Genomic DNA, 27,078 nt, shown 5'->3' on the forward strand with positions numbered 1-27,078 from the left:
AAATTAATATTTTCTGCCTCAGTAAAATGTAACAGTGTGTGTGTTAATTTGGATATTTTAAATGCTACAGTAGTAGGCTATTAATAACATAAATATTGAGAGCAAAATAAATCTGTGAAAAAATCAAAACAAACATTTTACCAAAATATACGATGTACTTTTTTTTTATCATCATATTACAAAGCATAAAAGAGTACTTATTGTTTATTATAGAAATCTTTGGACGGTTATTGCATTATGTAGGTCTTGGTGTCAAGACGTTAGATCCGATCTGTTCTTGTTTCATGTTCTGTGTATTCAGACGCAGTGTGTTTTGTCACATTCAATTCAGTTTCAATGTGTTTCTTTTTTTAACTGGCACCATATTCGCCCAACCCTAAAATCGATGGTCGCCCAACGCAGTCCTTGGCTTTTGAAAAACAAAGGCGAGTGAAAACTTGCACACCTCAAAATGCTTAGGCAAGTGAAAATTGCACTCATCAAAATGCTAAAGCGAGTGAAAACCAAGCATTATTAATTTATGAAGTAACTGGTACATGTAAATGCAGAGACCTATGTTGTAAAAATGAACCAATAATCTTTTCTTCTAATTTTACGTTGTTTGGTTCATTAGTGTAGTCCTGACTTCTTTTCCCTTTCAGGAATGGAGTTATAATTTATTAAAAAGTTTCAGAAGTAGTGCTATAGAAATATAATTATTACATACACTGATGCAGACAATTTGATTTTTTTTTATTACAACATGTACTATTCAGATAATTTGATGCACACAATTATAGATACCTGTTCAGTGTTAGATGGTTTGATGAACGTGTGGCTAAACGTGTAGAAATCAACTTGTCTTGTTTAATTATTATGTACAACAACATGATTAGGATAGTTGGGATGGGAAAACCCCACTGAGGAGGTGGTTCATGAACTACGACCCAGGCATCTCAGGTGTGCACTACCAACTGAATTAAATCCCTCATGTTATTAAAACGTTTTTTAAAAACAACTTGTAAAACATAGGCCTAAAATCGCCCGATTGCCCATGGTGAGTCAAAATAGCGTTGGGCAAGTCAAAACCGTATCACAACCGTATGTATCAAAATGCAAATAACTAATGTTTGTAAGAGATCGGAATGTTATTTTTTATTTATTGTTTTCCACTGGTTCCTATTAGTATCTGTGCAACCAAACCCATATAGGACAACCAGTCTATTGAACAGTTTAAAACCACCCGGAATGTTTGGCCGGTTTGTTTATGTATTCGGAAAACCTCAACCACATAAATGTATTCGTAGGTTCAATCGGAACACCTCGACAATGTCCGTCTACTTTCCATTTAATTACAATCGGAACAACTCGTCACATTCTGCTACACTATGTTTTGCAGAAAGAGTTTGTTTACGAGCCTGAGGTTTTCCGAACTTACATTATGTTGGAATGTTTTCATCCAGTCGTCACTGCGAACGATGTCAACATAGATTGCTGTCCGCTTAGTATTTTTTTAATTCCTCATCATACGGCCATAAAAGCACCGTATTTATTCAAAGACTGAGCCTTGGTAAAACATCACAGATCTTTGATTGTGTGGGTCCCGTGACAACATAATAATTATAATTTAATTACAACAGTTTGTAATAAAACTAAAACAAGTTCTGGTAAAGTGCAATTTAAGTAAGTTCTTTTTTTTTAAAACGAAATTCGATCACAGGCCATTCAAAAGTTGTACAGGCGAGTCAAAGTGTTGCTGTGAGTGTGCCCCGACTGGCCAGTAAAAATAATCCCAAGTGCATACCCTGATGTCAAGTCAGTGTACATTATTGATCTAGGACGGCCCCAATGTTGTTGATAAAAAGATATACAAACTCCCAAAAAAATCTGGTCATTACAAAGGATTTTATTCTAAAATGTGGCATGCCATAATAAAGATAATCTAAAAAACCCACATAATTTTAAACACCATCATCAATGCTTAACAAATTTTCAAGTTGACCAGCGTGTGCGTGTAGCCAGAGTTCCAAGAGTAAAAATAATCTGACCCCGATACTCGGATAGCTCTGACTGGTCAGTATGCCACAGAGTACTGCGCATCAAATCATGTTCCAGTCACATGGTCTGTGACTTTCTAACAAACATATTGAAACAAATAAAAATTAAATAGTCGGCTATGATCATGGAATCGGATTACTGTTACTATATTGTGTACATATATACATACATAAATAACATGTACATCCATTAACCTCTGGCTGAAATACAAATACTGAAATAGTTATACTTGATTTTTTTTTTAAAGATAAAAAAGAACAATAACAGACGTAAAAAAAAGAGAGACCTAGGCGTATTCCTACTACTGCTACATACCTATTATCATTTCAATTCCTTCTTTTTATTATTCCGTCTACTTTTGAATTGTCTTAGTCTAAATTTCATTTCTTTTTCAATGTAGAAAATTACACACTTGTCATTTTCGGGACCTCATGTAAGCTTTGTACGCTAACAGTTATGTACTAATTGAGACAATTTTACCGACTTCGCTGATTTCCGTAACAAGTTCATTTGTGTAGGCTACAGAAGCCACTATTTAATTCAATTCCTTTTCTCTTTTTGTCATAACTATATTAACAATATAAATGAGTTATCCTTATCATACGTTGTGATCTATTAGTATTACTTTACAAAAGTGGACTGTTTCTAATTAATAACAAATTAAATAGGCAAAGAAGTTTTGATCGGATTGGTACGTCTTCCAAGATGTCTATTAAACCAGTGTTTTCCGATTTGTATAGTATAGATAAGTACCAGTCATATATTAAAATCTTGCATGGACGCCACCATTCCCGTAACATGTTTTTTCTGGTATTATTAAACGGATCTTTCTATCAGCTACATATGGTAAATAGTGGCAATCAATATACAAAATTATTTTATGTGCGCTGTTTGTTAAATGTAACGTGCGTTATTTTTCACACTCACCAGATTGAAATTACGGGTGCTATATGAGTGTGATCGCACTCGCGCACCTTAAAAGACAAGGTCTGCCAACGGACTACCGTATCTGAAGTTGTAAAATTCTTAGTCGCCCTTAGCCAATAAAGGTCGTCACGAGCGACCAGGTGACTGCTAACTTTCAACCCTGTAATTAGGTTTCATTACCCTTATTTTTATAAAGCTTGGCAGGTGCTTATTGGAGCAGAGCACTTAATGCATCGAATACATTACTTATATTTACACTAGTCAAGATTGTTGCTTATCTGCCTCAAAACTGATACCGCAAGGATATTTCAATTATTTTATTCTGACTGAGAATGATACAACCATGAATTGGTTCGGCATCGGCATGTCATTATCAATAATCCCCTCCTACCAGTACCAACGAATCCGGGTCGTTTCACCCTAAAACCATTTCAAACACTGCGTTGTTTCGCCCGTAGTCCTATTCACGCTAAATCTCATTCGTACTGAGACGTCCCCCCCCCCCCACCCCCGAAATATATTTATTATAATTTTGAAGTATTTCATTTTCTTCAGTTTATTCATTATTCATTTAAGAATTGACCACAATTATTTTTTGGTTCATGCAAGTGTAAAGGGTCATACAAAAGTGTAGACATTGTTTTTTCGGTTCATACTTGCATGAACCAAAAAAATAATTGAGGTCAAATCTTATAATTAAATTTATATGCATACTTTAACCATACATAACTGAATTTATTTTGTTTAGCTTTAAATACGCCTGTAGTAGTATTGTTTGTGTAAACTTCATTGATACTTATGTCGCGTAAGAATGCAAACGTTCATTCACTATTATTTGAATCAGGTGATTTTTTTGTAAATGACGTAATTTTGACATGCGACGCCATTTCCTCCAGCTGCTGTGCACTTTTACGGATCATTTAGTTAAATTGGAAGGAATTGCCCTATTCGTGTTTAGTTTATATTTTATGAAAGTGAATGAAGGGAACGTGTCTAACATTTATGCTGTCGTTGGAACCGTTTAAATTTCGTCAACAGTTACAGGCATGAAGTTTCCTACATGATTTCTTTGGCCACCGACAGAGTCTCATTTCATGATCAGCGAAGGGTTTTTTGTTTTGTTTTAAATCAATGCGTATAGATCTACATGTCTACTCTGCTATAGCATTTTCCATTAATTTATCGTCTACGTGTTTTTTCTTCAAAATATCTAAATATGGTTGCCTGAATATCTGGCTTGTTGCACAAAAGTAGTGTGAGTCAGTGGGGGGTGGGTGGGGGAGGGTAGTAGGCGTGGCTTAATTTTTTTCAGTTCATCGAGATATGAACGAAAAAAAGTAAGCATCTCTGGACGCTTTCCAGACGGTTCGTCCACTGGACAATTCGTCCACTCACCTCGGACAATTTGTCCACTCGACTGCATTTTTTTCAAACATATTAATAGTTATTTCTTTGACATTGTAATCGTTTCTTAACATTATTTTGTGGTATACTATAACCAAAAAAGTAAAATAAAGTTAGAATTCAACATTACTATCCAGTTTTTATTAACTGTTTGTATTCATTATCATGCGGATGATTCGTCCACGGACGATTCGTCCACTCGCTCGTACACGATATGGTAAATAGGTAATGCAAGCCTCCGCGTCGGAAGACTTTATTACCCCTCCGTCCATACACCCCTGAGCATGCTGTAACCTCACCGTGGTGCATGGGTGTAACATTCTCTTTGAGAATGGCCAGTACAGCACACATTGAAATTTTGAGTAAAAGTCAGTATCTAATTGTGATATTTGTATTTTTGCACAATTCTTTACAGTGTTTTTATTTAAATCTTGAATTTTTATATTGATGTTGATCATCACCTTATTTGTTTACATTGCCATAGTTTGACACCCAATAGCCGATGTATTTTTCGTGCTGGGGTGTCGTTAAACATTCATTCATTCATTCCGTCCATACAGGTAGTTAGCGGTGCCGCTTTGAAATAAGGTGTGTTGTTTTAGACGCTACTGGATCCAACTTGGTGAAACAAGCGTAAGCAGTAATGAGCCTGCTTTGCTAATTACTTCACGATATCACAATAGAGTACACCTGTACACTTAATAGGTAAAGCAAACAGAAACCAAACAAGTTGAAAGGGAAGGGCTAAAGATTATCTTTACTGGGCATATTGTACTAAAAACATCCTACGACATGTAGCGTGAAAGGCGTACATTATAGAAACAAATAATAACCAAATAAATAGAAACACCAAATGTCTGCAGAGCATTGTTACAAAAACATCTACCAAGCGTAATCTAATGCAATATCATTTATTTTCACCTTTGTAAATTTATGACACAGCAAAAAAAAATACTGGGGGTAAAAAATATCTAATAATTTATTTAGCCCCCATGTACATGTAGTACACATTATTTAGGCCGTGGACGAAATGTCCTGGGGAAATAAAAACCCAGTGGACGAATCGTCCGGAACTGATTTTGTGTAGTGGACAAATTGTCTCGAGTTCCTCAGTGGACGAATTTTCAGTGGACGAATCATCCGTGGACGAATTGTCCAGTGGACGAATCGACAGCATCCCCTCTGGACTAATCAGATTGCAGGTAAAGTGTATAGACCCAAAGACAATTTAATTATTACCAAATATTAGGTAATTTTCTGTCTTTGGATATTAATGCCTTATCAGCTGTTTACTTTCTGTCAACTGAAGCTAGCCGAAATCAACATACCGTACTCAGCGTTTGAACCTCAGCTGGATATGTAGTATATTTAATAAGAAACCACAGCACATCAGTAGTAGTATGCAGTGTGACTGTTCATAAATTAATTATTAATGTGAATACATAGTCAATATATTATCTAAGGCCTGTACGTATTTCGTGTATACTATATGGCTTGGGTAAATGGTGGAAATTTAACAAAATTATAATATTATTTTTATCTGTAAATATAAATATAGATCACAATGTTTGACATAAAAATCAATGGATATAAGATGATCAATGAATAAATGTACTTTATATAACAAAATAATAATTAGTACGAATCGAAACATGGGGTGAAAGACTCGGGTTAGAGGTACGAATTGACCCTGCTCAAAACGACTTGGGTTAACTAATAATATGGGCGAAACGATCTGTTACCACGTTCAACCCCTCCCCACCCACCTGTTTTTTATTCTGAAGCATGTCTAAGGATGGGGGTGGGGGATGGGGGAAAGATCGCGGTCGCTCGCTAAACCAGATTCTGAGATAAATGTGATATGATTGAACCAGATGGTACCAGTCCGAGTCAAACGGTTCACTAGCGCTCGGCATCCTGAACACGTTTTCCCCAACTGGTAACAGAAACACGTTCAGCTTACATTGTGACGACATTATAATAAATGTAAATTTGATTTACTTAAACAATCAGTACATTTTACCTGATTGTTTTGATTAGTTCCATTCTGAACTTGGTTGTTTTGTTCATCGTTATTTACCACGAGTTCTGAATTTGTTGAGACCGTCACATTGTCTTCTGCCATTTTGTTTTTTCCTTGTAGACGGAAGTGCGCAATCACACTTCCGACATAGATTACCAGTGTCAGAGCCACCGGAGCATTTATTTAGAAAAGCACCTGCTTGACTCCTCCCGCCATGGAACCGTGGACTGGCGATGCCAGAACATGGATCCATGGTGGGCGTGCCTGAACCTTTTTGGATAGGGGCACGAGAAAACAGTTCTACTCCACTCCTGCTTGACTAGCGATAGGTCATTGCTCATCACTCATCAGTGACCCACTGGCATATTCAAATAATTTGATATTAAAGCGTGCATATTGTTACAATCGTGCACATCAAAGAACATAATTCGTGATAGACGTAGCCCAGTGGTAAAAGCGTTCGATTGATGCGCTGTCGGTTTGGGATCGATTCTCGTTGGTGGGTTCATTGGGCTATTTCTCGTTCCAGCCATATGGTTTCCATATGTACCGCCTATAGGAGGACTGCCACTATTTTATTTTATTTTTATTTATTTATTTTTAATAACTCCATTACCTCCTTTCTCATTTTATAAATTATTTTTTGGCCCTGGTTAGTTCGATTTTGTGCTCACAACGAACGTGCTTGTAAAATAAGGCTAAGCACCATTATTTTATAAAATGACCACACGACCATCACATACTAGGCCTATAGCTTTCTACCATTAGAACAGTACAGCACGAAGAAGTTTGTTTTGTTTAACGACACCACCAGAGCACATTGATTAATTAATCATCGGCTACTGGATGTCAAACATTTGATAATTCTGACTCGGAGTTATTAAAAATAAATAAATAAAAATAAAATAAAATAGTGGCAGTCCTCCCATAGGCGGTACAAGAAGGATTAAATAGTATTGTGTCGTGCTTGCATCGGTCATACATGCATTTATTCTGAAGAAGGATCCTCCACCTCAGTGTGAGCAGTCAATGAACTCAGACGGTACGCCACATTTCGGTGGAAAGAAAGAAATGTTTTATTTAACGACGCACTCACATTTTATTTACGGTTATATGGCGTCAGACATATGGTTATGGACCACACAGATTTTGAGAGGAAACCCGCTGTCGCCACTTCATGGGCTACTCTTTCCGATTAGCAGCAAGGGATCTTTTATTTGCGCTTCCCACATGCAGGATAGCACAAACCATGACCTTTGCTGAACCAGTTATGGATCACTGGTCGGTGCAAGTGGTTTATACTTACCCATTGAGCCTTGCGGCATTTCGGTGGAGTGCAATCCTCTGAAGAAAAAAAACCCACCTAGAAAATATATATTTGGTAGAAGAAATGTGATGGAATCATTTCGATTCCATCCTGAACTTTTGTTGCAATTTCTTCGTAAGGCTAATACTGAATTTTATTTTAAATTTTAATTTTATCTATCTTTGATATTCATTTACCGTAATTTGACACAATAGCCGGTGTATTGTTCGTGCTAGGGTGTCGTTAATTCAATACACCTAAGCTATCAGCTGTCTGTTAGTTGTTAATGGTTAGGGAGAGAGAAGTCGGCGTAGTGGCCTTACACATACCGACTGAAGTTGACACGCGAACCCAGTACCTACCAGCCTTATTTCCGATGGCTTAACCACTACACCAATCAGACCGTTTTTTGTAAACTGACTGGAACTGTGACTGTTGCGGTCAACTTTACTGTTGGAATAGTATTGTGATATTTAAAATTCTACTGTGATAGTATTGCAATAGTCATACATGTATTAAAGTTACATTCTCTGGTTACCATATTATAACATTATGTACAAATGTGAAATACAAGCTCAAATGCACTTTTAAAAAAGTCGTGTGTGTTCGCTATGAACGGATATCGTCAAACGTATACGCTTGATTCGTCGCCTGTGCTGCCATAGCTCGGCAAAGCACAAACGACAGCCTGTTGTCAGTTTCAGTTAACACGTGCGTTTGCCGATTTCAAATTGTAGGGTTCGTCTCAAAAAATTAAAAGAGAAATCTTGCGCTGTGCTAAGAACGTTCTGTTGAGGATACGGTACTAGAGTCTTTAGTTAAAACCGGTTTGATCTTGACAACGTATTATCGACAGTCGTACCTTCCTATTTCAGAATTGATATTTTATAAAGTGTTAGTAGAACTTTCAAAGTTTAGTTTGTATACTAGTAACACATTAATCATGTATATATTTTTAAAATAAAATATACTAAAGTAGACAATGAACGTTTTCACTTCTTAATTTTACGTGTTAAAATCGACAAATTCAAATAAATATTTCGTTTGGAAAGGTTAAAGTTGGGGGGGGGGGGGGGGGGGGTTTAACGACATCAAAGATAAAGCATATTGATTTAATAATCATACGACCGTAAATAAAATGTGTTGAGTGCGTCGTTAAATAAAACATATCCTATCCTTCCTTCCATCTGCTGTTGGATGTCTAACATTTGGTAATTTTGACATATAATCTTAGAGATGTGCAGGGGGAGGGTATTGGAGGTCGAAACCCTTACTTGCCCAAGCTTAAAAAAAATTGAAAAACTATTTTTTGGGGGAGCATGGCCCCATATAAACTTCGCTTAACACAGTCTATAACCCCAACCCCGCTAAAATCACTGCACACGTGCCTTGGAAACCCGCTACATTTTTTTTTTTTAGCGAGGGATTGTTTATATGTACCATCCAACAGACAGGATATCACATACCATGGTCTTTTTGTATACCCACCGATGGGGATCGATCCTAGACTGACCGCGCATTTAAAACCCCCCACCTTTTTAGGTCTAAGTAATGAATAAAAATAACATATAGTCTTGAAAAATGTTACGTAAATCGAACACAGTACCCTCTTCCTCTACCCCTAGAGCGTTACGTAATTAGTAACACCCCCTTACAGCTGGCCACTGTCAAAATTTCAAGGCAAATCCCCCACTCACCAACCCCTGGAAAGGCGTTGTACCACACCTCTATGGATATAAATATGTTTTGGAGATATGAAACGACCCCTCAATCAAGACAGTTAAATTTGTTCAAAAATTGCGAAATCTCACGTGATCTCTTGTTGGGGAATTCTATACTTGTGATAAGCCAATGAAAACCGAGATCGGTACGAGCCCGTCAAAAGTGTTCCACTTTCAAAATCATGGCTTTGTTTTTGACCTGGATAAGCCAGCGTAGTGAAACCAATGCGGAGTGCGGCGTCATATATGCACCAAACGTAATAGGATTTTCTGTTCTATATGCTTAAATAATAAAAATATTCCAGGGAATGTAGTTTTAATTAACCATTCCAGCATACATTGTGGTACTCGATTTTTAAAAGTGTTTTTTCTTTCGTTTAATTTTTAATTCGGCTATGTCCACGAACAAATAACTTAAAGTTCGAAAGTAAATCTATAATTTCCACGAACTATAACAATATAATCTTGGGTAATAGCTTGCCACACTTTAATTTGAAATTGCTCACGGTCTTCGAGATTGACAAGAAATGGCAAAGATCCCTTGAAGAAAATACGTATGGCGCATGTTGGAACAATTCAACATAGTCGAGCACTGTTGTGTCGATCATGCTTGAGTCCATGTATGGCTCGCGTCAATATTACCGGCCGGTCCCGACCAAAACGTACATTAACTATCATATTTATATCTCGGTTGAGTCGATATTAATTAGGTTTGTGCTAATATATTCATGGGTCCCAGCTTAGACTTTTATTTGGAAAAATGTCTCTGTGTCGATATTAACCCCAAATGTGTAATACCGCGTTACCCAACCCTATATTTGATAAAAGTAAGAGAACTGAGAAAAACATAACTTAGATAATTAAATATTTTTGTAGCACAAAAGCACCAGGAATTATGAACAAATGTTTGATTTAATAAGGTGAAAAATCTAAAATCAAGGCCTAAATCAAAATACCAGTAACCCAAAACTAATTTCATTCAATAATTTATAGCAATCAGTCGATTGATAAATTAAGACTTGGTGTAAAACATGTTTTTTTCAGGCTGAAATTACACTTATGGTTTATTTTACAAAATTATCCTTCTTTATTACTAAATTTGCAAATAACACGTCAACACTGTAACGCCGACCAACAAACACAGCCTATGATGTATAATGATAAACCAAAACATGTTACACGATTCCTTCCAAGTAGAGAAAACCACAATTTAAAAAAATGATATTAACAAAAAATGCCATCAGTTTCAGTTTTCTACAAATGATCGGACAAAAAAAAGAAAAAAGGAATGGGTTACTGTGTATGTTTATTCTCTGTCAACACCGTAACGGGCATAATTAATATATTGATGTATTAAACGATTAGGATTAATTCAGATATCATCATAAATGGATGCTTCGAAGATAGCTAATCAAGAATAATTAAATAAAAATGTGGATTTGTTTTTGTTCAGTTTTGTTAACACCGTACACGGCTATATGGCGGGACGTAGCCCAGTGGTAAAGTGTTCGCTTGATGCGCGGTCGGTCTGGGATCGATCCCCGTCGGTGACCCATTGGGTTATTTCTCGTTCCAGCCAGTGCTCCACAACTGGTGTAACAAAGGCCGTGGTATGTACTATCCTGTCTGTGGGATGGTGCATATAAAAGATCCCTTGCTGCTAATCGAAAAGAGTAGCCCATGAAGTGGCGACAGCGGGTTTCCTCTCTTAATATCTGTGTGGTTCTTAACCATATGTCTGACGCCATATAATCGTAAATAAAATGTGTTGAGTGCGTCGTTAAATAAAACATTTCCTTCCTTTATGGCTTTACGATTTTGATCAAGTGTCTAAAAGTGTCAGGTGATATAAAAGAGCTTTAAAATGTATTGATGTGTCGCTATTGTTTTAGCCATTGCAGTTGTGTGAACGTGTAATTGTGTCCAACATTCTATTTCCGTGGCAACTGGAAGCTTTCTCGGTGTTCTTTGTTAAAACAAATGAAACGTGTTCATGCTATTTTGCTCTTTTGGTGGATTACTCAAATATATGAATCAGTAAATGTTTACCACATATAAATATTTAGATTTTTTATTAAAGGGACAGACCCTAGTTTCAACCCGTGAAAATTAACACTAATTTTGGTTAATCTACAAACCCGTAACACATTTGGATAAAGTTACAATTGAGTGTAACATGAGTCTGTGACTTTGAAATAATGAAATACCCTCTAAAAATAGACTAAAACTAGACTCCAAAACTGTTACTTCTCAGACGCACATGCGTTTTTAAAAATATGAGAAATGCATTTCGTGATATTAAAAATACCAGGATGACCAAAAGCTCTTCATTGTACGGAAATTGATAATCCAAACCATAAAATCTAAGTAAAATATGATTTCAGTTATCAAAAATGGCTATAATAGTAAAAAAATATGCCTTAGTGTTTAAAAACTAGGGTATGTCCCTTTAAAAGAAAACAAAGTATGTCAACACCGTAACATGCAGCCATTGCGGAGTTGATAAACTATCTAAATAATGATATGTTAGATGTGAAGTAACCTTAAATGATTATGAAATAATTTTAAAATGTGCAGAGGTTTCGTTAAACAAACATTCATTTCGTATCCTAATGATTTTGTTGTTTTAATGGTTCATCAGAAAGATGAATAAATAAATGTTCATCATATATAAAACAGTTTAATATTTATTCATCGTAATAATTGTAAATGATATGAGCATTGTAACTGTTTGCCAACACCGCAATGCCTTTAAAAAAGATTAAAAAAAAAAAGCATTACTATCCCACTGAAGCACAGTATTAAGAAAATTCATATTGGTAACACTATTCACTATAGGAATTACATGAATTAATAAAGTTTTGGCCATTGGAATTCTTCAAGGAGACAATATATCTAACAAAATATCACAACACCAGTCAAAAAAGACGGTAAAACAAAACCCTCAACAAAACTTTACTTTTACCTGTTACGTATCAGCGACATTCAAAGAAAATGTTTAACAGAATTTTGGTTCAATATCTTTCATAATTCACCAATTATTTAAGAATTTTCGATGACCCACCATCTGTTGCGGTCTTGTCCAACTATCAAACCCTGTTCCGGAAAACAAATTGATAAAAATAGTATTATACGCGAATGTTCCTACAATAACCAGTAAGCACACTCCAGAATAGGACGGACTAAAGACTATTTGGTCAAATGTACAAATAGCAATGGTCTTGTAAGCAGATTCATCGTGGGTCATGTCTGGCATCAACTGTACAGCAAATATTGTAATAACTAATATTGTGTGCCCTAAGGCCCAAACGGTAGATCGATGGTCTACAGTTTGCATATATTGACTACCTACACGAATGTTGTAGGCTATACTTGTAATACTGTCCTAGACTCACCATAATTTTATTATTATTATTATTATTTTTTTTTTTTTTTTACGCTGACCCCCATTGGCTACGAGCCTGCAAAATACTAGATGACTGCCAGCCAGTCACCCGAATGACATTTTAGGAGAACAAAATAAAATGTAATTACATTATGTACTGAAAAATGTCACAGGAAATAGCTTGAATCACCAAATACAGTTTACACGTATTTAGTCCACAGCCATAGCCATCTCCATCACACGGTGTCATTCTTCATATCTGTAAAATAGGTATCCTAACTATGTATAATCAGCAAAAACAAAACAAAACAAACTTAATACCTAGGTTTGGGTTTAGTGAATGGCTGCCGGTGTAGAGTGTTACAGGTCTGTAGATTTAACTAAAGTTAGTGTCCGTTTTCACGGCTTGAAACTAGGGTCTGGGACTTTAATTTAGATTGTTTTAAAACGTTTTCCACCAATAGATTTGATTCCTAGTTAAAAAATCAAGTTATATTCATAAGGTGTATCACAGTATGTGTTCCAGACTGCTTTATAACTTGGAAAGAATTTTGAACAATGTAGGGGACAGTACTAATACCACATTTGTGTTGGAAATTTAATTTTAAAAACACACGTGTGCTGCAAGATGTAGCTCAGTGGCAGGGCTCTCTCCTAAGATGCAAAGGTTATTTGCCCGTTACTGTAAGTTTCGGCGTTAATCTCGATCCGTTAGTCTCGCGATAACTTTTACATTCAGTCGTGATGTAAAGGTTATATATCATGGGCGTACATAGTGGGGTGGGGGGGGGGGGGTTCCGATGGGTTCGACCGAAATCGCTTTTTTTAAAAAATAATTTAATATATCTGACATTATTATATTTACTCAACATAGAAATATATGCCCAATATCTCTGCAATCTATTTTGGAACCCTTTTCAAAATCCTATGTACGCCCATGTATACACACACACACACACACACACACACACACACAAAACCCAAAACAAACAACAAAAACTGCCAAAATTACAGCTACGGGCCTGCTCTAAAAATCTCGTGGAGAATTGGCCTCTTGGGCCTTATTCCCCTCGCCCAGGTATAATTAATAACATCCCATCATCCAAATACTTGTTTTTAATAATCCAATTACATTTAAAAGAAAACATTTAAATAAAATATGATGTTCGTGATTCAGGACTAGGTTTTTGCGTATTTAGTATGTTCGGACAATTTCGCTACTTTACGTATCTGCGTAACAATCCGATATTTGTCGAAGTTTTGTTTCAAGATGGCGGGCTTTGGGCCAAAGGAAAAGGGACATTTCCCGCTTCAAAGTATACAGGCTGTTGTCGCTTTGTTCAAAGAGCAGTTGGGAAAATCAGACGAACCTGATCTTGCTTTATTATCAATTGTGTTAGGATGTATTGAAAATACGCTGACATTGAACCGATCATTCACTTCGAATGAAGATCAGTCAAAAATTCTTGAACCGATATTTCCTGTTGTGGAGTTATCAACTGTTGAGGCGCTGTACGCAAAATTCACAACACTTGTTAAGGGTTCAACTGATATGTCTCATTTTACAGAAGAGACTACAACACGAGAATTAGTGAAAAAGGTTTCTGACGTGATATGGAGTTCTCTAACGAGAAGTTACTACAAAGATCGAGCCCATCTTCAATCGCTGTACAGTTTCCTAACGGGTACTGTTGAGCCTGGGGCGTTCATTTCAAATGTTTACACATACTATTTATTGCTAGTAAATGTTTATATGTATTGTTTTCGATGCTACAGATGCTCTTTGATTGTTATTTGGTCAGTCTGTTTGTTGACAAGTTTAAATATTGTAATTAACAGTATTTTTTTTTCATCCGGTGGCGTAATGAAAATTCCCAACCTCAGCGATTCTGATAATTGCGCATGCGCCATACTGTTGAGTGGCACTGACTAAACTTATGATTCAGTGATTGCTCATTGCTTTTGCTAAGTAATCATACTTTGGGGGGGGGGGGGGGGGGAGGGGTAAGGAAATGGTTGAATGAGAAGGTGAAATATATTTCATCAAACACATTACTGTAAAATAAACTGCTGGTTTTTGATGGAAAGCAGATTAAAGATTTCAGTAAGGTTATATTCATATTTAGTATTAATCATAGGGTTAGGGTTGGGGTGGTGTGTGTTACGGGATTTCTATATTGCATAATGTTCTGTGGAAATTAATGTAATGAAGAAGGCTTTTTTTTAAATGGATACTAATTAAGGCAAAAAAAAGAAATTTTTATATGCACCATCCTAATAGCCCAATGGGCCCACCGATGGGGATCGATCATAGACTGACCACGCATCAGGCGAACATTGTACCACTGGGCTATATCCCGCCCCTATTATATAAAGAAAGTAATTTTATTCATAATATTGTGACTGTTAGTTATTTTATTACACTTTTTTTTAAAATTTAGAGTATGTGTTCTGAAAGAATATATATATATATATATATAGACACACATACACACACACATACACACACACACACACACTGGTGCTCGAGAAAACGTTTGACCCATTGGGTAGTTCGACCGAACCATCCTGTAACATCAGTTAGAAAGTTGAATTAGATACATATTATTTTGGTAACTGCAAACTTTAAAATTTCATCAGTGTGTTATATAGCAATATATCTGAGTGAAAGAATTTATTAGAAATTATGCTGATTGTGTGATGCAGAAGGCCTGGACGGTATTAATTAAATGTGTGGCTGCTGAAGTTATGACTGCTGATCAACTCGCCCATTGTTTCCTTTAAAACTGATCTTGCGCACATGTTCAAAGTAATTTGATGAATCACCAGTTCAAGGGAAATATAGCTAATAACACAGACAGGGCCGATGATTTAGTTTGAGTGAAGGCTTATAGTCGACCCTGGACGTGTTCGACCTGTCAGTAGTTAATATAAGGGTTTATCGAACAAAAAACTTGGGACTTCATTTTTGTTTCGAGCGGTGCAGTGTGTTCAATCCTACCGGGGTCAAGCCAATGAGATTCTACTGTATATACATGTATATGTATATAATATATTATGCTTCCAATTTCACTTTAGATTAGAAGCAAAATGCTTTTAAAATATTCCAGAATGTTAACTTTGTGATTCAGTCTTTTAGCGAACATCATCATGAATCCTTTCTGTACATTATTGTTATCATTTTGATGAAATATCAAATTGTTTATGTTTTTTGACAGGAAACAAACTGGACTGTTTCGGTGTGGCATTTGCTGTTGTTGCTGCTTGCCAGGTGTTGAAAATAAATGACGTCCATCTTGCACTGTCAGAGGACCATGCGTGGGTCGTCTTTGGTAAAGATGGTTCTCAAACAGCGGAGGTTACGTGGCATGGTATGAATAGCTTTATTTTCGGGGGAGGGGTTGCATTCAGTGGAGTGCTCGCTTGATGTGCTTGCGTTGCAGGATCAGACCACCTTGGTGATTCCATTCAACTGATTGGGGTTTGTTTCGTTCTAATCAGTGCATCACAACTGGTCAAAGGTTGTGGTATGTGCTTTCCTGTCTGTGGAAAAGTGCATATAAAAGATCTCTTCTTAGGGCTATCCCTGGCACTTGCCAAATTTGCCAATTGCGAATTTTGAAAGCAGTTGGCACATTTTAGTTTAGTTTGGCGAAATAATTTCATATACTAATTGATTTTAAATAACTGACAATTTCTGCAATTTTTAAAGTTTATTTGGCGAATTGTTTTGCTCACCCAGAGCTAGCCCTGCTTCAGAATGACCAAATGTTTGACATCCAATAGCCGATGATTAATTAATCAATGTACTCTAGTGGTGTCTATAATATCCCTTGCTATTAATGAAAAATATGGCAGGTTTCCTCTAAGACTCTAGATGGAAAATGGTGATTGTTTAACAGTCAATTTGTCCGACACAAAATGAAAAATATTTGTGTTGAAGCAGATCGATAGTTTGACCATATTGTATAGAAAGTAAAAAGTAAAGTTTGTTTTATTTAACGACGCCACTAGAGCACATTGATTTTTTTATCTTATCATCGGCTATTGGATGTCAAACATATGGTCATTCTGACACTTTTTTTTAGAGGAAACCCACTCGCCACATAGGCTACTCTTTTATTTGCGTTTCCTTCAGACAGGATAGCACAAACCATGGCCTTTGTTGAACCATTTATGGATCACTGGTCTGTGCAAGTGGTTTACACCTACCCAATGAGCCTTGTGGAGCACTCACTCAGGGTTTGAAATCGGTATCTGGATTAAAAGCCCCATGCCTCAACTGGGATCTGAACCCAGTACCTACTAGCCTGTAGACTGATTGCCTAACCATGACGCCACCGAGGCTGGTATATTGTATAGAATGCACTTGCTTAAATTCAACTGCTGGTAGAACACGTTCACATTTGCCTGGGAAAGGAGAAAGTTTCCCTTGTCTATTAATAGACCTGTACAAGCCTGATCATCCGTAATCGATAATCCAATAATCTGTAATGTATTCTGAATGTTGCACATTGTGGACTTTTCATGCATTTATAAAAGCTACTTAAATGCACATTCAGCTTGAAATTGCCGCATGTTGGTTCGTATTGATTATTGTCAGTTTGTTCTCTCTAAATTGTTGTTTAAATCAATAAGATTAATAACATTCGACAACATTGACACCTTACAAAGAAAGAAGATGTATTTATTTTTATCATATTTAAAGAAGAAAAAAAAATGTACTGGCTCTGATTAATTTTGCTGAGTCACTGTAAGTTCTAAAATGGTATTTTAAAATAAAAATTGAATTTTTCCAGGAAAAGGGAATGAAGATAAACGTGGTCAGCCAATCAACATGGGTGTTGCTGAGAAGAGCTGGCTCTACCTGAATGGTCAGCCAGTTGTGTGTTCCCGGCAGATCGAAGTGGCGGCCATGGTGTCAGCCATTAATCCTACAATCAGCGCTACTATGGACAGTGTGGAAATGGGATCTCTACAGCAGGTACGTAAACATTTTTGTGTAACACTTGCTACACGGGACAATAAATTTCAAAATAGTTCGTAACCAGAAGTCGGTTCATGTGATTTTTTACATACATGAAGGTAAAAGCAATTATTCGGTAATCAGGCTTTCTGCTAGATAATAATTTGAGGGTACAACATTAAAACAAAACAGATCTAAGTGCTCCTACTAAGTGGTTATTGGTTTGAAATCTTTTAAAATTGGACACTACATTTTTTTGTACTTCGAGAAATTTTAAACAGCAGTTCTCTTAAGTACTATAATAATTCTAAAAATTATTTTTAAAAGTCTCCATTTATTTCCAATAGTTTAGGGTTTGTAATTTTACCAGTCGTACTGTACCCTCTAGTAGAAACCATGGTAATAAGTTAATTATCTTTATGTACCACTAAGTTACAATTTGACTTCTGGTCGTGTGTTCAACAAGTATCCAGAAATAAGCCTAGAACAGTATAGAATGCATTTTTGAATCCACCAATAAATCTTTGGTGATCCTTTAGTTTGGAAGTTTTAATTTTAGAACATAAACAATTTACCACGTAACAATTAGCGGTTTGCATTAATTGGAAGTTGCATAACTGACTTATGAATAGAATAAAAGTTCACATAAAATATTGTACTCGATTACTAGTCATCAAAATAAGCATAGTATCTAGTAACCCATATACACTTTACAGCAAAACCAAGTTAGACTGTTAGCCGATAGATTACAGCACTTCAAATTTACAATTCCCATTAGTTTTATTATCACATATACACTAATAGTTTATTATTCATTCATATCACTATTGTTACATATTGATACTTGTATATAATTGATGGTTTTTGCAAAATTTTCATTGCATGTGCAAGCGGGAAAAGATTGGTGGAAATTTACAACACAATGATTATATTGGGGTATTAAGTATGTTAATTCAGTGTTCGAAATAAGCACTTGTCCGTTTGTCCCGACAAGTGCAAATCTATTTGGACAAGCAAAATGTGTCTTGGTAGTTGTCAGTGGACAAGTAAAATATTCAGTGGAGTTTCATTTTGAGCAATCAAAAACATCATCCTGCAATCTAATAAAATTAGCTCCACTATTACATGTGAATCTAACAGCAGCCCGTTGGAGCTCATGTCCAGTTGACCTTTCATTCGACCAATCAAAACCGTACTTGCAAAACCATGCCAGTGTTTTGAAAAGAATGAAAACATTCGGGATTATGCCGAGGGTATACGAAATGATTCGGGTGAATTACGAAGTATGCCGGAAACTAATTTCAATATAAAATTTTATATAAAATTTGTTTCAAGACGGAAAAAAAACCGTGATGGTATAGCCAAAAAATCTGTTTATACTAGTATACAATCCAGAGTTTATTACTGCACTTTTCCTCCTGTTTTTTCAATGTTGAAATAGACCAACAAGTTCGTCTATTGCATAAATAGTCTCGACCGATATTTTTAGAATTTGTATGCTCCCGAATAACGTTATAAAAGGCGAAGTGTAATTGGTCGATATTTAAACTGTTATTTATAGATGAAATGTCACCTGGACATGGGAGTCCATGCACTGCTGTTAGATCTACTGGCAAGACCAGTAGAGCTAATTTTAATCAGATTGATCATCCTGGTGCTTGAATGAAACAACCCATTTATTTGAACAAGTGAAAGTATTTGTCAAGGGGACTAGTAAAAAATTCTGCTTATTTCTATCACTGTAATTGTAACCAACCCAGTACCTAAAATATTCATCACTGTCTGTTCTCATTGTCTTGTATATTATTAAGTATATTTGTGGGTTTTTTTTTATTTACAGGAGTTACTTTGGTTGCTGTATGACATGGGCAACTTGACACGGTAAGTCAAATCTGTACTGTGAATGGCTGTTGATAATAATGAATCTTAAATCTAGAAATAAAACAATTTGCACTAAAATTGTTTGTCAGGAAAAATGTTTCCAAGGCTTACACTGGAATGAATTTTATTTTAGCCAATTTTCAAATATGTATAGTATTTTCTTGAAAGTTATTAAAATGTAGAAGGAATATTTTATTAGCCAAAGACTAAATGTTGTAAACACTTTATTTAAAAATTGGCTAATTTGGCAATGCACAGGGTGAGCCATGTTTTCTTTATTGAAGCATATTTATTACAAACAAATTAAATCTGGAGATGTAAATCATAATTTTTCAATTTACCAGTAAGAGTAATGCAAGCAGTGTTTTTTCTGTACTTTCCCAATCACTAGTTATGTCTGTGATTGTGTAGAAAATAACAAGGGTGTTAACCTTAATATTCAGCAGAATTGCCAGCTGAAAGGAAGCAAAGAGCTAAACATTATTATAGGTTAAAATTGCAAAATTTCCGAAATATTGAAGAATGTTTACAGGGGTTTCCCCAGGGCCGTTGGGCGTAGCGGCCCGACACGCCTTGGTCTGTAAAGTAAGTGATTTGACGGCGTGGAAGCGCCTTAAATCAATTGCTGCTACGCCTTGATTTGAAGTGCTTCAAAGTACAAGCGTGGCAGTCAACTACCTCTTGCAAACAACTTGTGTACCAGTATATCAAGCACACCTAATTACTATGACAGGCAAAACACTTCCTAAATACCTAACAATGGACCAGTCGTCTGCTCACAATTGGTGTTTGGTCATTTTACCACATCTACTGGGACCGCTAATCCGTCAGGAAGGCGCTTACGCGTAACAGGATTCCCATGCCGAGCAATCAAGCTTCAAGGCTGATCAAAGAAGATGCCCACTGACAGAATCAACTGTACCATTTAACTGAATAAACGATAGGTGAAGCACTTTTTAAAAGTACAGTTAAGTTGGCAATCAATCATTTCTATCCTAACACCCTCTTCCCAAAACTCCCACACACTGAGAACATCCAAGGCTCGCGCTGTCGGTAGCCAAATTAGCCATTGGCTAATTAAAAATAATTTAAAAAAAAAAGGCTAATAAAATTTGCAAGTGGCTAAAATTTTGGCTAAACCATTTTCTATCTTCTGATGTGAACAAACGGTTACATAATCTATCCGACAGCTCAAACATAATAATAATACCAAATATTCAATTAGCGTAATGGCGATCTCGCGACCGGTAACGAGAAAATCCAGAATACAGCGTAGGCGTTGTGATGTTTGTTTATTTTAATAATCACTGTTATTAATTTTAACGGCATGCATTTGACATGTATGACAGCAATGTGACGGTAATTCAATGTCTGGAAGATCTGTAACTTGTTATTTTAACTTTGTAAAATCTTTGAACCAAAGTAATAAAACAAACCGACAATGCGTGTCAATTTGAATACACATGCCAGTTCGGGGCGAAAGACATGTAGGCTATCCCAAGAGCTGAGTTCAGCCAGATCGAGCGAAAACAAAATGTTCGCTACACTGGCTTGTGCGCTTCACGTTAAACCAAATGGACATGACCTACACCAATCAAATAGTTCGCAAAATTAAGAAGAACGTTCGTTGGCTGAACTGAGGAAAACTCTCGACACGAGTATACGTCACGCTTCAGAGTCAGCTGACACCTACGTGTCAAGAGGCTTCGTTGCGGACATTGAACAATACGATTACAATGAAGTAAATCTTGCTGTAAATTTGTAGCAAAACAATAGTTGTTTGCATCAATGAATACCTAATGACAGTTTCATTTATTTCCTTTGTCTTTGTTAATTTTGTACCTATGGTCGAGAGATCGCGATCGTGGGAAATGAACATGCAGTAATTATACAAATTGCAGTTAAACGTATACTGAATTAGTTTACAATAATCACATTTGTTAGATAATGTTAGATATATATTTGTAAGACTGTGAGGTGACATTTAATAAGTTAGCTGGATTTTAAAAAGACCATAAATTTTAATTTTATTAACGTTTTTTTTTATATATATTTTTTTTATAAATGGAATATACTGTGAAGTCGGCATTCTTAGCCTAGGTATTTTACAAGCAGAAATCACAACAAGCATTTAACATGACACTGAAATCAACAGCAACAACATGACACAAATTATGAAATTGTTGGGGGTGGGGAATTGATGGGTTACTTTAAAAAAAAGTTTTAAAAAAGAGCATGATTAGCTAGATTGAAGGCAAACACTTAACTGTTTTGAACCCACTACCCTACTTATTTTTTTTTCATTAGTGTTATACTGATGCTAAAAATGTAAGCGCCTTAAAAAAATCCTGGGGAAAGGCCTGTGTTTATTTTTGGCAAATAGGACTGGAATGTACCACACCAAGTGAAACATACACTGCAGACCTCTGAGAATTGAAAATCTGTGTGACCCATTTATTGGTTACCCAGAGATACATCCAAGTAACCCATTTCCTATTTATGTAACCCGCTATATTCAAGAATGAAGTCCATCGTGTTCCAAATTTTGTGCGAACAAACAATAGGTTACACAAAATTAGATTTGCACGAGCAACGCGTGAAGGAAACGATCGTTCTCACAATTTCCAGAGGCCTGCATTGAGCAATCATCATATACATTTCATTCCTCTTCGTAAGTCAGTAATTTATTAATGTTTTTGTTTCCTTTAACTTTAGGTACCCAATGGCTCTTGGTAACCTTGGTGATCTGGAGGAAATCAGTAAAACTCCAAATCGACCACAACCAATAGAACTGTTCCGCGAATCTATCAAAGCCACTGAGAAATACTACAATTGTCAGCACGTCTACCCATTTACATATCTTGGCGGATACTTGTCTCGGAAGCGACAGTACAAAGGAGCGATCAAGGCTTGGGCAGATGCCACTGCGGTTGTCAAAAAGTAAACATTTGCAGACTCAAAACAGATGATTTTGGTTGAAATATGTGCATAATTTATAACTGATATAGTTGTATTTATGTTGAACTATAAATAGTTGTAAAAAAGTTGTCTGTTGGCCTGCATCATTTGTTTTAAAAAAAATTGTTTACTTTAAAGATGAATTTTGTCAGTTTTAGTAAGTAATAATCTTGTTCATATAAATGATTGTTTAAATATTTTTGACTGCTACCCTGACATTGTCAACAGAAACCATTGAGATCTTTGTAATTTTTTGTTATTTGTTACATTTCACTAAATAATAAAACGGTGCAGGATTTAGCTCAGTCAGTTGAGTGCTTGCTTGAGGTGCTTACATCGCAGGATCAAACCACCTCGGTGGATCCATTCAGCTGATCGGGTTGTTTCTCATTCCATCCAGTGCACCACAACTGGACAAAGGCTGTGGTATGTGTTTTCCTGTCTGTGGGAAAGTGCATATAAAAGATCCCTTACTGCATTAAAAAGAATGAAGCAGCTTTCCTCTGATGACTACAAGTCATAATTACCGAATGTTTGAGATCCCATAGCCAATGATGGCCAGTGGTGTTGATAAACAAAACAAACTTTAAATAATAAAACATTATTTCAATTTCCATTCTTTATTTTTTTAGATACAACTATAACCGAGAAGATGAAGAAATTTACAAGGAGTTTCTTGACATTGCTAATGAGCAGATTCCAAAAATTGTGCGTGATGTTAGTAACGAGTGTCGGAAAATGGACACAACCGAACTGCCACTACTACTTGACCCCGGGGTTTATGCGGACATTCTGCGCTTCTATGATGGGATTTGTGAGTGGGAGGAAGGCAGTTCAACACCTGTGCTCCACGTCGGTTGGGCCGTGAAGCTCGTGTTCTCATTGTCCAAGTTCGATCCACGCGTTCGGTCGTTCTTGGATGTTCATGTTGAAGGTGCTGATGAAAACGATAGTGACGTAAATTCCGAAAATGGCGACGATCTCAACGGGAAGGAATCTGCTCAGAGCGGCACACCATCGCGGAGAGGTCGTAAAAAATCTAAGGTGGTGGAAAATATAGTTAATGACTTAAAGGATAACACATCTTTGAAGACCAAAGTTGAAAACGGAACGTGTAAAGATTTTTGTGTGAATGGCAAGTCGCCATCGGAGGAGGAGCACATTAAATCTACCATTCAGGACTTGGTGTCGAAAGTTGGCGGAGATGCCAAAAACGACAGTCCGAACCCAAACATAGCTGCACTGACCGAGGCATGCGGTGTGTCCATACTGAACAAAGACTACTTACTTGGTGTTGGGGAACCATTTACGACAGCACCAACAACAACAACTACATCTACAGTGACTACATCAACTGCGACACCCGAGCCTCGGGTTGACCTGAACGAGTTTTTAAGTTCGCAGTCGAACGGGACGGCGTTTATGGGATTGACCGTAGAAACAATGCTCAAGGCCGAGAGCCCTGCAGACATGATGTTGTGTCGGAAGGAGACGGAGACGCGTCAGGCCCCAGACGACGACCCCGACCCCGCGGAACACCTGTTTCTCAACTGCAACCCGGTCGCTCTCAAGCTGCACAGTGCTAAGATGAAGGGACTGAAGAAACTGTTGACGTCATCCAAGTTGAATTCTAGTGCAATCAAACTGCAGCTTACGGCACAGTCCCAAGTCCACGTCAAACACGGGGGTGGAAAGAGAGTGAGCGACGTAGAGACGTCGGGAGGAATGCGAAAGCGATCCCGCAGAGAATGAAATACAGATTTTTGTTGATTTTTTGAAATATGTTTTGCATCATGTCAGGTTTTAACAATTATATGATATTCATTTTGTGTGTGCTTTTATGATTGTTTTTCCATTCATTATATTTGTGCTATTCATATTGTCTGTGCTATTTGTCACATCATATTTTAATATAGTGTTTATATATTGTACCACTTGTGATTTCAGACTGTGAAATTTAGAAGGCAAAAAATTAAATTTTATTTTGTCCGAAAATTAAAAGTAATTGTGGAACATTTGTCAAATGAGTACATTGTGGATCTATACTGTTAAACTGCAATAACATGGGAACATATTAACAAGAAAAGAAAACTTTACAGGAAAGCTTTAAAAAAAATGGTATCACTTCAAAAGTGTATTTTTGTGGCTATATTTGGCAACACATAATTACAACTTGCTAAATGACTAATTAAAAAATTACCAAATGTTTGACATCCAGTAGCTGATGATAAATAAATGAATGTGCACTGCTTGTATCATTAAAGAAAACAAACTTTAACTTTAAATAGTTAATATTTTTTTCTGGCCTATCAATAAGTTTAGCATCCAAGCGCCTTCTGAGAGAATTACAGTACAGTAAGCTTTTGCTAAAGTAAGGAACGGGTAGAAAATTATTTGTAAATACAAACTTTTGTCATGTTGGTTTTATGTTAATCAAGACTGAAATTTTTTGGTGATAATATGCTGGCCATGACACAAATGAATTGCACTATATTGTTTTTGGTTAATATGTGATGTGGTTATAAAAATTGTCTTTCATTTCTGTTAGTAACTGTCATTTTTATTTTTATGTGTTATGTGTTATGGTATGAATGAAAAACATATACATATGAATGAATGAAATGTAATTGTTTTAAGTTTTGCTTATTAATGGAAAAGATGTAAAAAGATAAAACATTTTTTGGGGGGGCTTTTAAAAAGCTAAGATGAAATTTAGATTATAAGCACAATTTAGGATGTTATGTTTTTTCTTTTATAAGTATACTGGGATACACATACTTGTGTTAGCAGTGGGTTTCTTTTCCGATTTGTCCAGATAAAATGTTGCAGTTAAAATATGCCAGACTTTCTAACAGCCTCTGCTTAAATATTTCGCTTCAGTGTTACGCAATTATTCTTTTCTTGTTAAGGAGGGACATTTAAAATAATTTTAAAATGTCGCCTCCACTTATAACATTTACCGGTACTAACCTTCACAGTAAGACACTGTGAGAGCATAGTTTCCACAGTCTAACTGTCTTTTAGTTTTACTAAGGGCCAATCAACAATTACTGAACGCAAAATTCAGTATTTTGAATATCCTCTCTTCCCCCATGTAATGTTTTGTAGCATTAAGGCCACTCACACCTCTAAACTTATGTAATGCTTGTCAATACCCCCCCCCCCCATTCTTGTGTGATAACTAGTGAGGACTAGAATAAAAATTAGAAAATAGTTTTGAAAATGTTACATAGCTTTTGATAAACACCCCTTGCCTCCCCCATAACATTTTGTAACTTATCTCATGCCCCCACCCCCCACCCTGAGTTATGTAATTGTTGAATGGCCCATAATGCTAAATAAATATAACAAATATTTTAATAAACTAGCATGTTTTTACTTTTAGATGATTATTAAAGATATTGTCAACTGCTTAGGCAAGTCACATTCTACTTTCAATTCTAAACTGCCTACTTGTATTATTTGTAATTGATGTGGATGTTACATATATTAAAGGCACTATTCTGAGTATGCTACCATTTTATCAGAACTAAAATTACATATTAAAGATATTTTCTTGTTCAGAATATCGGTGTCTGTACAAACCAGGTGTTTGTTGTCATCTTAATGTTTGTAGTAGCCCAAACCGCATTTTACCTTCCAGTAATTTTGTACATATCAAGAAGAAGAAAAAGGTTAAGAGGTAAAATGAAAAATGGTTGCTACAAACATTAGCAAAAAAGAAAGAAATGTTTTATTTAACGACACACACAACAGATTTTATCTACGGTTATATGGTGTCAGACATATGGTTGAGGACCACACAGATTTTGAGAGGAAACCCGCTGTCGCCACTACATGGGCTACTCTTTCCGATTAGCAGCAAGGGATCTTTTATTTGCGCTTCCCACAGGCAGAATAGCACAAACCATGGCCTTTGTTGAACCAGTTACGGATCACTGGTCGGTGCAAGTGGTTTACAACTACCCATTGAGCCTTGCGTAGCACTCACTCAGTGTTTGGAGTCGGTATCTGGATTAAAAATCCCATGCCTCGACTGGGATCCAAACCCAGTACCTACCAGCCTGTAGACCGATGGCCTAACCACGATGCCACCGAGGCCGGTCACAAACATTAGCATATGGCCACAAATACATTGGATATATAGACACTGGTATTCTAAACAAGAAAACATATTTAATATGTAAGTTTAGTCACCAAAAAGAAATATCTTACAATGTCTGCAAACTCGGGACAGTCCATTTAATAAAGAAAAGTCTTTTGCTAAGAGCAAGATTCAAAAAGGTTTTTTTTTTCAGAAGTTTTTTTTTAGACATTTAGTAGTGTGCATGACTTGATCCGTATCATGACAAGCAGACACTTTAAATTTTTTGTTTCACTAAAAATATCTTTAGAAGTCAAACTGGTGCAGTAGGGGTAGTTAATCTTATATTCCAAATCCTTCAGTATTAACCATATTATGTGGATTGA

General features: G+C 36.3%; 2 protein-coding genes across 3 annotated transcripts in view; one reads left to right on the top strand and one right to left on the bottom strand.

Annotated features, from left to right (window-relative positions):
• Window positions 1-6,894, bottom strand: part of LOC121370918 (cleft lip and palate transmembrane protein 1 homolog) — a 29,262-nt gene extending 22,368 nt beyond the window's left edge. The window contains exon 1 of the mRNA XM_041496453.1: window positions 6,392-6,894. Within this exon, the coding sequence (XP_041352387.1) occupies window positions 6,392-6,493 (102 nt within the window). The 5' untranslated portion in view covers window positions 6,494-6,894. The remainder of the gene's footprint in view (window positions 1-6,391) is intronic.
• Window positions 6,895-7,309: 415 nt separating this feature from the next.
• On the top strand, window positions 7,310-26,188 carry LOC121370919 (menin-like). Of its 2 annotated transcripts, none has more exons than XM_041496455.1 (6): window positions 7,310-7,433; window positions 16,022-16,174; window positions 17,603-17,787; window positions 19,610-19,650; window positions 22,366-22,590; window positions 23,241-26,188. In XM_041496455.1, the coding sequence occupies exons 1-6, from the start codon at window positions 7,421-7,423 to the stop codon at window positions 24,358-24,360; spliced, it is 1,737 nt and encodes a 578-aa protein (XP_041352389.1). In that variant the 5' UTR covers window positions 7,310-7,420; the 3' UTR covers window positions 24,361-26,188. The 2 variants fall into 2 exon arrangements, with proteins under 2 accessions (XP_041352389.1, XP_041352388.1); XM_041496454.1 differs by lacking the exon at window positions 7,310-7,433 and adding an exon at window positions 13,977-14,488.
• Window positions 26,189-27,078: the final 890 nt, after the last annotated feature.

This window comes from Gigantopelta aegis, chromosome 4, assembly GCF_016097555.1.
Source record: "Gigantopelta aegis isolate Gae_Host chromosome 4, Gae_host_genome, whole genome shotgun sequence".
NCBI lineage: Eukaryota > Metazoa > Mollusca > Gastropoda > Neomphalida > Peltospiridae > Gigantopelta > Gigantopelta aegis.